This window comes from Cydia pomonella, chromosome 5 (assembly GCF_033807575.1).
Source record: "Cydia pomonella isolate Wapato2018A chromosome 5, ilCydPomo1, whole genome shotgun sequence".
Lineage (NCBI taxonomy): Eukaryota > Metazoa > Arthropoda > Insecta > Lepidoptera > Tortricidae > Cydia > Cydia pomonella.
In genome coordinates this window covers 5,605,931-5,620,939 of record NC_084707.1, presented here as the reverse complement: position 1 = coordinate 5,620,939, position 15,009 = coordinate 5,605,931, and the positions used below count along the sequence as shown (strand labels likewise).

The 15,009-nt window shown below is 34.5% G+C and overlaps 1 protein-coding gene across 2 annotated transcripts in view; it reads right to left on the bottom strand.

Annotated features, from left to right (window-relative positions):
• The window catches only part of LOC133517560 (zinc finger protein Gfi-1b), an 80,508-nt gene extending 69,183 nt beyond the window's left edge, over nt 1-11,325 (bottom strand). Inside the window, exon 1 of one of the 2 annotated variants that reach the window (XM_061850874.1) lies at nt 10,493-11,325. In XM_061850874.1, coding sequence (XP_061706858.1) covers nt 10,493-10,622 — 130 coding nt within the window. In that variant the 5' untranslated portion in view covers nt 10,623-11,325. The remainder of the gene's footprint in view (nt 1-10,492) is intronic. The other variant, XM_061850872.1, reaches the window with a different exon arrangement.
• Nucleotides 11,326-15,009: the final 3,684 nt, after the last annotated feature.

Below are 15,009 nucleotides of genomic sequence, written 5' to 3'. Positions count from 1 at the left end.
GTCGCAGCACAAAGATTGGCAGTAGCGTAAATCGGTTATCTGTAATCGCACTACGCGCCTGTAATTCGTTTACCTCGACGTGTAGTCGACTGCCAAATTAGGTTTCCATCCAGAATGACGGATCGGCCGGTAGGGATTACATGGCGAAATCAGGAACTATGGAACTTGCTTTTTACACTGCTGGTGGACATTTTATTTTACTAAGCGGTTTTCTAAAACTTTTACAAGGTGTTTTTTTTATAAAAAAAAATGTAAATTTACATTTGTGGCCTATTGCTTAACAATTTTTACTTGTAAATTGAGTGGAGCTCTTTTTCCGATTCCTTTTATTACAAAGAGAGTTCCGCAAATGTAATAATTACAATTTTAAGTGCTCCGTAGAAAACTTTGTTCCCGGTGTTTTCTTATAAACATAAGAAAACAGTTTCATACAAGTTGAAACTGATACGTTAGCTTCAAACTCGCTTAGTCAATCAAAGATATGAAATTCAAGTGCAAATAAGCTATATCTGCATACCCGTTCGGGGATCGAACTCGGATCGTCGCTGTTACCACCTGTTTCTAAGCGGCTGTTGGCCAACTGCTCCAATAAGTTGGTGAAATTAGGCTACTTATTCTCGAGAAAGAATTTTAACTAAAAGTTAACAAAAAACCAGTAAAAATCAACGTATTATATATCGTTCGATAGATATTAAAAAGTATTTAACTTTAAGGTTATTGATTAAGTGAAAATAATCGCTCTGAAAGTTTGAAAGAGTGTGTATCCTCCTCCTTTCACTTATGAACCGGGCGTACAAAAAATATGAACATAATTATGAAAAAAAAAATCTTAATTAATATTTTTCTAGCAAATTATTTTGAACTAGATCTATTGAGACATTAATGAGTAGGTACCTATTATATACCTACCTTACTACCTACTACCTTAAAGAAGTTTTATTATAGGTACCTATTAGGTACCTATAATAAAACTTCTCTTCATATTAAAAGGACGTAAGTGCGGCGCAGATACGCTACTTTGGGACCCTCCATTACGCATGGCCCGATACGCACTTGGTCGGTTCTAGGACAAGTATCCCAATAGTTATTATGCATATGCATTTTGATTTAATTATATATTACAGAGAATAATAATTTGCTACCTAATAAGGTGGTGTTATAACAATGTTAATTAATCAAACTTAAGTTTTATCCAGTTTCCGGTCGATATGTAAATAGTTAATTGAGTTATTTTGATATAAATTCGGTAACTATTTCCGTTTTCCTGTTTGTAAGTTATCGATCTTACTTTGGCCTATTCTTATAATGAACCATTTTTTTACATTTCCTTAACAATAATCTAAGTAATTTAGAGATTAGAGAGTTCATTATACTTGAAGTAGTATGGAGGAATAAGGGACGGGGTCGTACGAGTATTAATTCACGCCAATGGACTTTCTTTGGACGGAATGTACGCGTTATCCCGGCTTTTTGTCACGGTTCATGGGAGCCTGGGCTCCGCTTTGTAACTAATCCCTGAATTGGTGTAGACACTAGTTTTTTATGAAAGCGACTGCCATCTGACCTTCCAACCCAGAGCCTACTTGAGCCTTTACAACTAGGCCTTTTTGAGATTAGTCCAGTTTCCTCACGATGTTTTCCTTCACCGAAAAGCTACTGGTTAGTGTCAAATTAATAGTTAATGATAGATTGTACATAAGTTCCGAGTAACTCATTGGTACGAGTCGAGGTTTGAACTTGAACCCGCGACCTCCGGATTGAAAATCGCACCCTCTACCGCTAGGCTACCAGCGTTTCTACATAGTTCTTTGGCTAAAAATATATTTTCCATTCACGTTAAAAGAAAGAAGAATAAGTTAAATTATTAATTGAAATATTCATGTTATTTTTAAAATTTTTAACTTTACTTTTAATAAAATCGTTTAACAATAATAATATCTTCTAGGCTTTAATTATTATTTCCTGATTCCATGATCAAAATGAAAAACAATTTACACACATAATAATGATACATTTTAAGGTAAAAGACTTTTGAAAGTAATTTTAATCATCGTTACCTACTTTTACCTCAAATTATCCGTATATGTATGTAGTAAATTTAATTATAATGAGCAGTTACCCGATGTATTTTAGCAAACACAGTGGAAAAACCTAATATTTTAAATTGTTTATCACTTGTAAATTTACCACATGAAATGAATAATAAATTGGTTTAGGATCTATATTATCCCATAGGATAAATTGCACTTAAACACTACTCTTTTTAGGGTTCCGTAGCCAAATGGCAAAAAACCGAACCCTTATAGATTCGTCATGTCCGTCTGTCTGTCCGTTTATGTCACAGCCACTTTTCTCCGAAACTAAAAGAGCTATACTGTTCAAACTTGGTAAGTAGATGTATTCTATAAACCGCATTAAGATTTTTATACAAAAATAGAAAAAAAAACAATAAATTTTGGGGGTTCCCCATACTTGGAACTGAAACTCAAAAAATCTGTTTTTCATCAAACCCATACGTGTGGGGTATCTATGGATAGGTCTTCAAAAATTATATTGAGGTTTCTAATATCATTTTTTTCTAACCTGAATAGTTTGCGCGAGAGACACTTCCAAAGTAGTAAAATGTGTCCCCCCCCCCGTAACTTCTAAAATAAGAGAATGATAAACCTAAAAAAATATATGATGTACATTACCATGCAAACTTCCACCGAAAATTGGTTTGAACGAGATCTAGTAAGCAGTTTTTTTTAATACGTCATAAATGGTACGGAACCCTTCATGGGCGAGTCCGACTCGCACTTGGCCGCTTTTTTTTAATTGAATTTTTTTATTGGTCGAAGCGTTAGCGAAGGTTACGTTTTGACTCGTGCAATGTACTTTCGTATGGCTCTTCGATCGTGTCGATGTTTTCAGACGTGACTGTACCTATGTCCGGATGTTCTCCTCTACAGGTCGCAGTTCTCAACTGAATGTAGTGAAATTATGTAAGCTAGTTCAGTAGCTACATAGATTTTTTCTGTCGTTTCGTTTTTTGGAGAACGTTCAAAATGGTCGAATGGCATTTAGGACTTAAGTGCCATTGCTCGCACGCTGTAAAAATGATTCGACGAAGATTTTTTTTTTTTACATGTTGTTATCGGTCTTATCGCGAGGTCCATCTATACAGCACACAGAGCCACTACTCAAAATCACAAGCCCTTTCCGTCTTAATTGGAGAAAAAAGTGTCTTAATATATGATATTCCATTCCCTAGATTGCTAATAGAATTTGCGAAAACGAAGCATACCTGTCATAATTATCGTAAAAACTGGGGTACAATATGCGGCTAAAGTGGAACGAACTACGATGAAAGTCAGTTCAGTTCTTCGTACGAAGGTTAGGAGTTACAGAATATGTGTGTTACTTAATTCTAGGCCTAAGTCGAAAATCATACAATTTCCTTCGTACACAAATCACATTTGGTAGTTGACATAGAATAGAGTAAGAGCTCCAAACGTCCTGTGGTGCCGTTTTCTCAACTATTATTGGGCTCGAATCAAAAGTGTATTAAAAGAGAAGTATGAAACAGCCAAAAAACATGAACAATTCCAGCAGGTGATGGGCTGATGCAGGCAAATGTGAAAAACGGGTCCGTAAAAAGCTGCCACTGAATGCGCTAGGAAGAAGCAGCCCATCACTCCTACATAAAAAATTAGTAAATGTTTCATAGACTTTGTATGACGGTAACGGAAAGTAAAGAATGAAAAATTAATGGTAATTTGAGAAACTTTTTTCTCTTAGCAATAAGAATTAAGAAGGTATAGAGGGAAATGCTTGGAACACAATTTTTGACTTCGTAACTTTGTTTGGACTAGTTAGGAGGTGAACATATCAAAAGTCCCCGGCCGTAGCTCTTGAGCCGGGGGGAGAGGGGAGGGTTTGAAGGTCCCATTTTTCGGTTTTCGATTACATCTCGGAATCTATACATCTTAGCGATATGAAAGTTGATTACATTTGTAACCAGTTTTATTTGTTAAGTTTTTCTATTTCATTTAGGGCTGATCCCCTTCCCTCTATAACTTTTTTTGAGCATTAATTGCCTAACTTATAGGATCGGAAAAGCTCGTGGTTCTGAGTAGAAATAACATAACACTTCCCAAATCTAAAATAATTGTAGTACACTATCCTTCTTTTATAATATGGCCCATATCAGTTTTCAGGTAAAATAGTTGTTATGGGTAAGTATAAATAGTAGCGGATGAAACAACGCTTCAAAAGAACGCGATATTCGGGTTAACTTTTCTAAGTATATAAAATTTCTAAAATTCTCGTTTAAAAGTACTTATATCTTTTACAGTCTCAATTGTTCCACATATATAACCAACACTGTTTGTTAAGCTGTTACAGAATGGTAGATACTTTTGAAGCGTTGTTTGATCCGCTATTTTTGATGCTGTACTCTATATATGTAATCGAATTTAAACTATCGTGAGACTAACATTAAACTCGACGCGGCGCGCAGCAGTACGCGAAGCGCGGCCATCTTGAACGCTACTCGCACTGTTAGTGTTTGAAAAAGGAGACCTAGGATCTCCGAAACATGTCGCGCGAGTGACTAAAAACATGTGAGTTAAGTCGTAAAATTAGTATAGAAATAAACAAGTATGTGGTTTAGGCGCTAAATTATTCAATAGGATAAATTGCAATTTTATCCCTTATCTCAGTTGTCATGTAAAACTATCGTTTAAAATAGGTAAGTATGTAAGTCTACCTACCTGAAATTTTAGATTGCTTATTACTTGTACATTTACCACTTGTAGGACACGCAGGTGGAAGTTGGATAAAAACTAGGTTTTTTAAGTGAAATGATGAGAGAGTGTCGCGTGGTGAGCAGATAGGCAACGGTACATTCGCAATATGTTATAGGTTAAGTATACATCCTCACACCCTAGAACCTAAATGGTCGCGGTTTAAGAGGAATTTCCTCCCGCGAACGCTTCGGCTGTGGAATGAGCTTCCTGCCGAGGTTTTCCCGAGGGGCTACAGTATGAGGTTCTTCAAAAAAGGAGAGTACAGGTTTTTAAAGGGTCGGCAACGCGCATGTAATGCCTCTGGTGTTGTAGGCGTCCATAGGCTACGGTGACTACTTACTATCAGGCGGGCCGTATGCTTGTTTGCCACCATCGTGGTATAAAAAAAATACACGCCAGCGCCCTCTGTGACTTTATTTGAATGTTCACAATATAGGTCCAACAGATGGAGTTAGTATGCACGAAATAAACCTTAATAATTAAAATTACGACTAATACAATGACGTAATGAGTAGCCAGGGATTTTTGAAAACTTTAGAGTACATTGTAAAGAAATCTTTGGCTTTCTTAATAATAGGAATAAATTTATATATTTTAAATGAATAAGATTATACCCAAACTTACTTTAGATATGGATCTATCGTCTACACCATTTGAAATAAACAAGTATGTGGTTTAGGCGCTAAATTATCCCATAGGATAAATGGCACTATTATCCTTACCTCAGTTTTTATGTAAAACTGCCGTTATTGGTAAGTAGGTATGTTCCGCTCAAAAATAAGGTAATACATAACAATCTATTAATGTATAGTTGTAGTTAATAATGTAGTGAAAAAAAGCCTGGAAATGTTTGAGTGTTGTTGCCCACCTGTTATTGGTGCATAGATATTATACGTGTCCACTATACTTGTTACTTTACTAGCTTTGTTTATGTACTGTGTGTCTTAAAAAAATATAAATTCGCATAGATTCATTTAGCATAATTTACCATGTAATTTTATATGATGAGGGTAAAAATCTATATGTTAAATATACTAAGAATTTAGTTTACAGAAAATTACTGGTATAACATCATATACACTTCCAAATAGGGTAGGATAATTTTATAGGTTAGAAATAGAATGATAAGTATGTGATGACGTATCGGTAATATTCTATAAAATAAATAATAAGTATTATTACAATAGTTTAACATTTGCAAAAAGCTACCGTAGTTACCTCATTTCATATGAAACAAATTAGCAAGAAACTTACAGCATATTTGTAGGTTTGTAGACGAAAAAATAGTATAAAATAGTTCTCTTTGAACCAAGTTTGTACTTATCGTATGTATTTATTGATTCACTAGTTAAGATGCAATTTGCCATTAACTCCGCCATTTGTACAGTCGCGGACTTTAATTGTTTTACTTTACATTGGACATATCATACCGTTAGTACTGAGAACCAAATTAGTTTGAACCCTAAATGGACCAACAATCGTCCGTGACTGTACGTTGCTGCGTTCCGTGCTATAAAGTTTAAATAAATAAAAACAGATTTTTTTGCGCTAAATACGGAAAGCTGGCCGTGCTGCAATACATTATAATACAAGACCAGAATAGATTTTCGTGCATCAAAAAGACGCAAACTACCACAAAGTAATTTGATACCTCGAGATTTCAATAAAAGCAACCACAATTACTTATTAATATATAGAAATCTCATTAAAATCAATGTCAGCGGTCGATGGCCGATCGCAATCCGATTAGACGTGATCGGATGGCGCAGCCTGGCTCCATCACATCTCCTTCGATATTAATTGTTTTTCGCGTAATCTTCTAAGCGAGATTTTATTATTTCTTGTATTTAGGAAGTTAATCTTATTGTCTTTTAATTATAAGAATAAAGGCCTGTGTTAATCTGTCAAAGAATATGGAGGCCCTGTAATAAACGCTGCACGATATGCTGTACAGTTTGGACCATGAGGACTAGGTATAGCAAAATTAGGAAACATGGTACTGACGGCCCGATTCGAACTTTAAGATACATCAAAAATTAGGTCTAATTACGATATGGATCGGATATGGCAGTGACAAAAGTGACTATTTTGATTGAAGAAACGTAACTTTTGACACTGACATATCTAATCCATATCGTATCTAGACCTAATATTTGAAGTAATTTAAAGTTGGAATTGGGCCGTTAGATTCGTTTTCATTGCCTAGGTAAAGGTAGGTTAGGCAAGATAAGACTTAAATTTAGTAGCATTAAGTTTTTATATTATTTGCATTAATTATTCAGTGCCTATGAGACAGGATGTTTTCATGGTTTCCTTACATTTGTCAATTTTTTTTTATTCTACCGAATTAAATTTCACCGATAGGGGAAGCCCGGGAAAATGTTAAAGGAAATCAATAGAATAAAATACAAGTATGTAATAAATACTTTATTTTACTTTTAATGTGTACGTTGTTTCATAAACTTTGGAAACGGCTATATAAAGAATAAAATCTTTGACGATTTCTTCTATTAAAACCACTAAAATCAAAAAGAATCTATTATCCATTTTACCCGCAGGGGTTGGGCAAAACAGATATGCCACTAGGAAAAACCCATAACTTAAAAATAACACAGATAGTCTTGACATTCGTCACAAAAGTACCTACACCTGCATATGATGTGCAATTTTCATGCGACCAATTTTGGCATTCGAGACACTTCCCGATTTTAAGTGTTGATACAAGGTAATAAATGGAATCTCAAACGGTTTTCGACAAATTTATAGATTTTTCTTCTTATTTTACTGGTTTATCGATCGCTTTTACGGTTTTTCTGAACACAATGCCCTCTCATTTTTAATTTTGTAATTGAAAAAAATATCTATAATAATAAACCCTGTAATACTCGTAATTATCCGTCTTGCCTATATTCGTTTTTCTCATAATACATATATATTAGATCGATGAACAAAATTCAAATCTATGTTATCAAAAAAAAAACTGCTATCACAAATTGTATTTAAATAAATATGTCATTGAACAAATAAAACATATACCTATTTATGCATTTCATACATAGTTTAGAGGTGGATGCCATTGCGAAAATTGTAACGAAACAGCACAAATTCTTTTTAATTTTTTCACGAAAAACGAGTGCTTACATTGGTTTGATCAAACTGTCATGGCGTCGCTGACCACAAATCATGGCAGCGTGTGTCAAAGCCCCATATATTACCGATATTTAGAAAAATTTATTTTTCTTCTTACCCACATTATGCGTATTGCCCGGGTTGCCCCTAAATTTATTTTTCAGAAACTGTAATTCATTAGGTCCAAAAAGATCATCGTATAGGTTGGGGTAGGTTTATGCCTTAAGGGCTGATTTATGACGGCATGCAAACTCGCATGCGATTTTAGTTGCATTGCGGATTATTGAGGTTACAACCAATTCGGCCGACCGATCAAATGCCGCAATGTAATGATACTCGCATGCTAGTTCACGCACTGTGTAAATGAGCCCTTGCTATTACAATTTAAAAATGTTACGTGTTTACAGAAAAATCATTTTTATGTAAATACTGTCGGTGCATGAAGATAAATCAAGAGTAGAAAATCCCATTTTCTTTTTAAAACATAATAAATACTTGATATACCTAAGTATGTCATGTTTTTGTTACTATTTTATCGCGGCTGACAGTACAACCCGTATTATTATTAAATTAAATCATTTCTAAAGTGTTTATGGTTAATAAAATTATTCCTTAGCATTTTTAATCTTGATGTAGGTAAAAATGGTCCTTACAGAATTGGCACCATTTAATACTTACTAATTAAAATATGAGAAAGTGAATAACATTTCTGTAGAAATACAAAATAATATCAATTCGATCGAGAGTTCATAATGAATATCCCAGAAAAGGTTTTTTGCGGGAAAATCTCATGTTCGAAATAAAGGTTTTCTAACCTAGAAATTTTGTGACATTCATTCTGTCGACAGGTATAGAAATATACCCAGATATATTTTACACGATAATATATTTGCAGAGAAAAGTGGAATAAGGTACTGCTACTATAAACATTATTTTAAATACAAGTGATTCATATCGACAACTCGAAGCTGCCGGATAAAAAATAATCCGGATAAAGAACCGTTTATCCGGTTTTGAATTTATATTTTACTGACATATTGTCCGCAGCTATCGCAATCTTTATTCATCAACGTACGTTACCTAAGATAATAAAAAAAACATATTCCAAATACTCTTTATGGGCTCTTTCCTACATTTTTAAATTATAAAAGTAGCCAATGTGTGGCCCGCCTTAGCGCTACCAATTTCAGATCGACGATCAAAAGAATCGCGCAAAGGGGGAGCTGGAGTAAAAAGAACAACACTCATCAGGTGCCGAGATGAAAATTGGAAATTAAAATTTCAACTGCATTGGGTATCAAGGGCACAAAGGAATTGGTATCGGTATTAGTATCGGACTGCCTTTGACCAATTAGAATCCTTGTGGGATTAATTTTTAAAACTAGGTCGGTAGCTATAATATTTTTAAGTTGTTTTGTTACAGCGAAGTAGAGTCTTCTTAATTATGATTTAAAAAAATCCTTTTAGACAATTATCAAACAGGTAAGTACCAACTAGTGCTGTAATATAACCTACCTACTTAATACCTATATCAAATAGCATCATACTAACAGCATTAAGAACGATATTATCCGATATATCCCGTATATTATATTTTCTAAATCATGTGCTTCATTTGTATGGTTTTATTAAATAATCCACTAATTTGTTCATTGAAATACGGTAATTGTTGTCTGGTTTATAACTGTATTTAATTTTTGTGTCAATAATAGGAACATGAACATCGGTTTTGCGAAACAATATATACCTACATACGTAATTAGGTACGTATTGTTTTTGTTGTACATATTATTTATTTACAATATATAATATCTATCGCAATGGGTATTCATCGAATAAGATAATGAAACCAAATTATGTTGCATGTAAGGAATTAAGTGTATATTTAGGTAGATGGATTGCAACTATGTGTCAAAAATTACCTTTGTAATATATTACGCTTTTTTTGTGATTATATTATCAATAAATTGAGAATTTATCTCATTTTACCTGTAAATGGCACGCAGGACCCTGTCTATTAAATAATATACCTACCTACTTCTTTATACTACATAATATATTATAGTAGATGTAAAATACAAATACCTACCTATCACCTCTGCTGTAGATACGTAGGTGGGTATCATGATTTAGATTAAGATTGTGGAGTAGAAACCTAAAGATAAGCTAAGCCGCCTAAAGTTGATACTTCCTAAATTATGAACTAAAATATTTATTACAAAATATAAATGATATTATCAATAAAAACCGATGTACTAAAATTTTACAGCCTTATTTTGATCTGTCGAAAGAGTTTATAATATTCTGGTACTCACTTTATCTGTGCAGTAAATGTTTAGTCAATAACATACATATATACACAATTTTCATAAGAACACATTCTTAAAACTTTAAGTATGTATTCTACCCATCAATTTACATGTAATTTAAAGCTTACTTAAGAAAAACAAAAGCTTGTTTACATTAAATTTAAATCTTCTTAAAAATTTGACATGTAAATTACTTTTAGAGGTAAAAGTAGAAACGAAACTGATAACTGGTTATACTTATTTTAAAATTCGAAATAAACTTACCCTTTGGGGTGACAACTCTAAAGGCGCTATTGGAGCCACTTCTCGGCGACTCCCTGAGGCTGCCGCCAGGCGAGCCACTCCTCACCATAGAAAAGTCCAACGGCATCGGCGGCATTGCACTTACTTCCATCGTCCCGGTTAAAAAAACATTACACAAACTTCAAAAACGAAAACCGATCCCCGAACCGCGGAGCGTGCGAGCGCTCCGGAGAGCTAGTGTGTTTTAAACCAGTATCACACTCGACGCGCCTTTAACTTGGTTTTAGTGTGTTTAAGGTTGAGAATCGATGGGATTCGCTTGAGATTTGAGCCTTATCGGCGGCTAGAGGCGTGGTTTGAATGGCGCCGCCCACCGTCCCCTGACGCCATGTGTCCGGAGTGACAATCACTTTGTATAGGTAACGCAATAATATGATTCTTGATGGATTTTGTGCGAATGCATTTACCGTGGCAATTTAATACGGTGTTTTCTGTATGTGGGCTCTGAGATGACTGGGCGGTGCTTGTTGTTATTATGTTGTTCTCGAGTTAGATAATTAATGGCTTTGTGTTTATGAATTAACTTGTATGGAAAATGATTATATTAGTTTTAAAATTTGAAATTAAATGTATCTGAATAGAAAAATCGCAAATGATAGAGATCTATTATTTTCTATTTGTATACAAACTCGTAAGCGATTCAATAATAATTAAGAAGGTTCCATTAGTTATCACATGGAACATTTAGGTAAAGTTCATTCAGCTTTCACTTATTATTCCACTTTCCATTTGTACTTATTATTTATCTAATACCTTAAACATTTATTTATTATTAAATTTAAACCTGGTCCCCGACACAAACAGATGAGTGTGTTTTATTTTTCAAGAGATATTAAAAAAAACTAGCTTTTGTTATATTGATTTTGTGGTAATAAATAAAAATAAGAATAGACAGATGTTTAATCAACATACCTAACGGTATAAGCACCTTGGCAAACAAATAAAGATATATCATTTATCTATATTTTAGAAATAGAAATATTTTTATTTTTAAACACAAACGAGACAAATTACATATAACAAAAATATAAAAAGAATAAAGTGCCCACCATGTTTTCGTACCAATTAATAATTAAGATTCACATTTATTTTAGATCAACTTAACTAAATTAAGATTTATTCAATTAAAACTATTTTCAACATACTCTTATAACATAAAATCACTAATTTGTGCCGAAGTCTAGTCAAAAGTCCAACTTTGTCGCTTACCATAAGGACGAGATTTGCTTGTATCTTTATACGAATAGGTAACCTATCAAGGCGTCCTTATGGCAAGCGACAAAGTGGGGTTTTGATTTTGACTGCTGCGACCACATATTGAGATAACAGCTGTCATGGTACTCAGGCTATAAATTCTAAACTGTAAATATAGGTGGCATATATGTTTGCCACCGATCTAAGATCAGGCAGATCATGAAATTCCTAGGCATATCATGAAACAAGAAAATCTTTGTCTCGTTTTCTGAGTCGACAGAGCCCAGTGTACGGAGCTCCTATTTCTGAACTAGTGCCTAGTATAGAGTTAGCATCAAAAGTTACATACACATAAATCAATACGTTAAAAGTATCTACGACCGTTTAATAAATTTACATTATTTATAGAACTTAGGTATTCGTTATAATATAGCTCACAGAGGTAAAATGTATAAGTAGTAGAGCCGTTAACCACGTATAGTACCTACGATGAATTTTATCGACAAATCACCCCCTAAACCTATGTTTTTTCAACCAATTTACAAGTGCACACCTTCATTGTTTTATGGCGCTAAGCACGACTGCCTTTGGTTAATGTACCATCCATTTGTCCATGTCCATTTATTTATCGCACATTAAAAAAATGAGAATCATTCGATAACTAACGACATAGTGATTAGGGCATACATTTCAAGCATAAATGTTACAGAGAATTTTTCACAGTTACTCGAGTATTAATAACAAAGATGTTTCTACAACTTAAATGATTTTTTTAGTGAAGAATATGATTAGGACACTACAAATCATTAATTATAGTAAATGATTAAAATGTACCTAGTTTAAGCTAAGTAGATTTAAGTTATCTAAATTTAAGGCTTTAATTGCTATGCCCTTGCAAGGCGTCACATGTATACCTTCTAAAATGTACCACCTTTAACAATTTATGTAATGTGACATGCAATAAATATTCATTCATTCATTCATTCAAGTTAAAAATTGTCGTCAAAAATTTCCTTTTTTTACATTTTATCTTTTTTTTGATAATGAGGTCGTTGATCGGTACTTTTTTTAACGTTAAATGATAGTACAGGATATCAGCTAAAACATGACATCAAAATTAGCCCTAGTTAAAACATTTCACAAGTTACACGAGTCCTAACAAGACCTTAACAACATTAACCAAGTGCAGTAGTGTTTGGCACCATAAAACATTGAAAGGGTGCATTTTTAAAATGGTTGAGAAAAAACATAGGTATGGGGGGTGATTTTTCGATAAAACTCATCGTACTATAGGTACGTGGTTAACGGCTCCACTATACTCGTAAGTGGACAAACACATTGTATACATATCATTTACTTCCTAGTCTTTCAGAAAACTCGTCTTTAAAAAACAAATATAGAGAAATAAAACTAAGAAAACGGATTATATTCGTTTTAGTTCATGAATAACTATCGCGGTAACGAAATACAATATTAAATATAGATAGAGAAGTTTAGTTTAGTTTACAAATGGAAAATTGCTTGACCTATAAGTTAAATTCGTCATATCGAAATCAAGATAAAAAAAACAATCTCAAAACAAAACCCGATCTCTTTTACATTCCGTTTCATCCTATACCTTCATCTGTATACGAACAAAAGAGGGATGATCAAAAATAATGGGATCTACCCGGCGAGATTATACCCGGATTATTTTATACTCAGTACTAAAATTTTTCCACAACTCTGTACTGTATATCCACCATCCCAGCACATACTTTTAGACAAATTTAAACCTTACATGATTCTAATAAGGTGTATACTTCTTTGTGTCCAGGTTGTTCGGGAATTTCATTTTGTCCCGAATAAAAATACCTATCCCATACGACGGCTTTGCTTTATCATTTCGAAGCGGGGGATAATTAGTTTTCGTAACGCTGGGGGTTATTCTGCTCTGGATCAAATATGGCTTGATCAAAAATGTAAAAAAAAAAACACCAATCTACAGGCCAGGTTTTGTGTTATCGTAAATATAATAGGTATGTAAGGTATGCTTATTAATAAAATAGCTTTTTCCTTAGCTTCTATTTTTGGTTTATATTTTTAAGTTTACACACGTAGATAATATTAAGATTAGTTCAGATTCTTCTTCCTGGCGTTGTCTCGTCATTTTGCCACGGCTCATGGGAGACTGGGGTCGGCTTGACAACTAATTCCAAGATTTGACGTAGACACTGGTTTTTACGAAAGCGATTGCCATCTGACCTTCCAACCCAGAGGGTAAACTAGGTCTTGTTGGGATTAGCCCGGTTTCCTCACGATGTTTTCCTTCACCGAAAAGCGACTGGTAAAAGAAATATAATTATAAATTACAAATTTTATTTATTCTAAAGAAATATTACAAAAGTAGAATATTATATTACACACAAATACAATTAGAAACAAATACACACAAAACAATAATATACAAATAAACTACGAGTACAATGCTAAATAAACTATCTTATTCTAAAAGACCTCCGTAAGCTGCACCGGGTGCAAAGGTGCCCATCACACTTGCCGCGTTACCGCGCTGGATAGCGATGGCCAACCTCTGCACCAGGTACGAACCCGCGCGGGCATCAGAGGTCTTCTCCCTAATCCTTCGTCCCACTTCCCTTATAAACACTATGGCGTCAGACCCCCAACACCCCGTTGTCTCGAAGGCGAGAGGTACAAAATAATAATTCGCTTCCAGAACAGAGTATTTTGCCCTCTTTCTCAATGCTGCCAACTCTGCCGCAGCGCCGGCTGTCCGCACCGTCCGGCCGAGGTGCGAGGCGGCGAACGTGCTAACGCACGTGGCGTCCCACAGTAGGCACTTCCCCTTCTGCCATGGCACCAAAGTTAACCCGTCCGGCCTTTTGCCATCAGTGCGACAGAGGCCCGGCGGTTCCAGTTCGGTTCGGTTATAAATTGTTTTTTTTTTTTTTTTTTTATAAATATTTTGCATCTTATAACTATTTTCCTGTGATTCACCTTCACCTCCTCCTCCAGTAATAACCATTTTTTGCCTCCTATGTGGGTGATGTCTAGTGTTGAGTTGCTCACTCGTGAGGCACTTCATTTGTACCACTCATTTAGTTAAATTGTCGCAGAACTTCACACCGCATAAATGTCATACATCACTCCTCAATTAATTTTACTCATTTACTCGCGCGCATCACACACAGCTCTTACCACTCAAACCATTCAAACACTTCAAATTTGAAAAAAAACTCTCAGCCTTTCAAACTCACTCGCGTTCCTCACAACTCGCAAGAGAG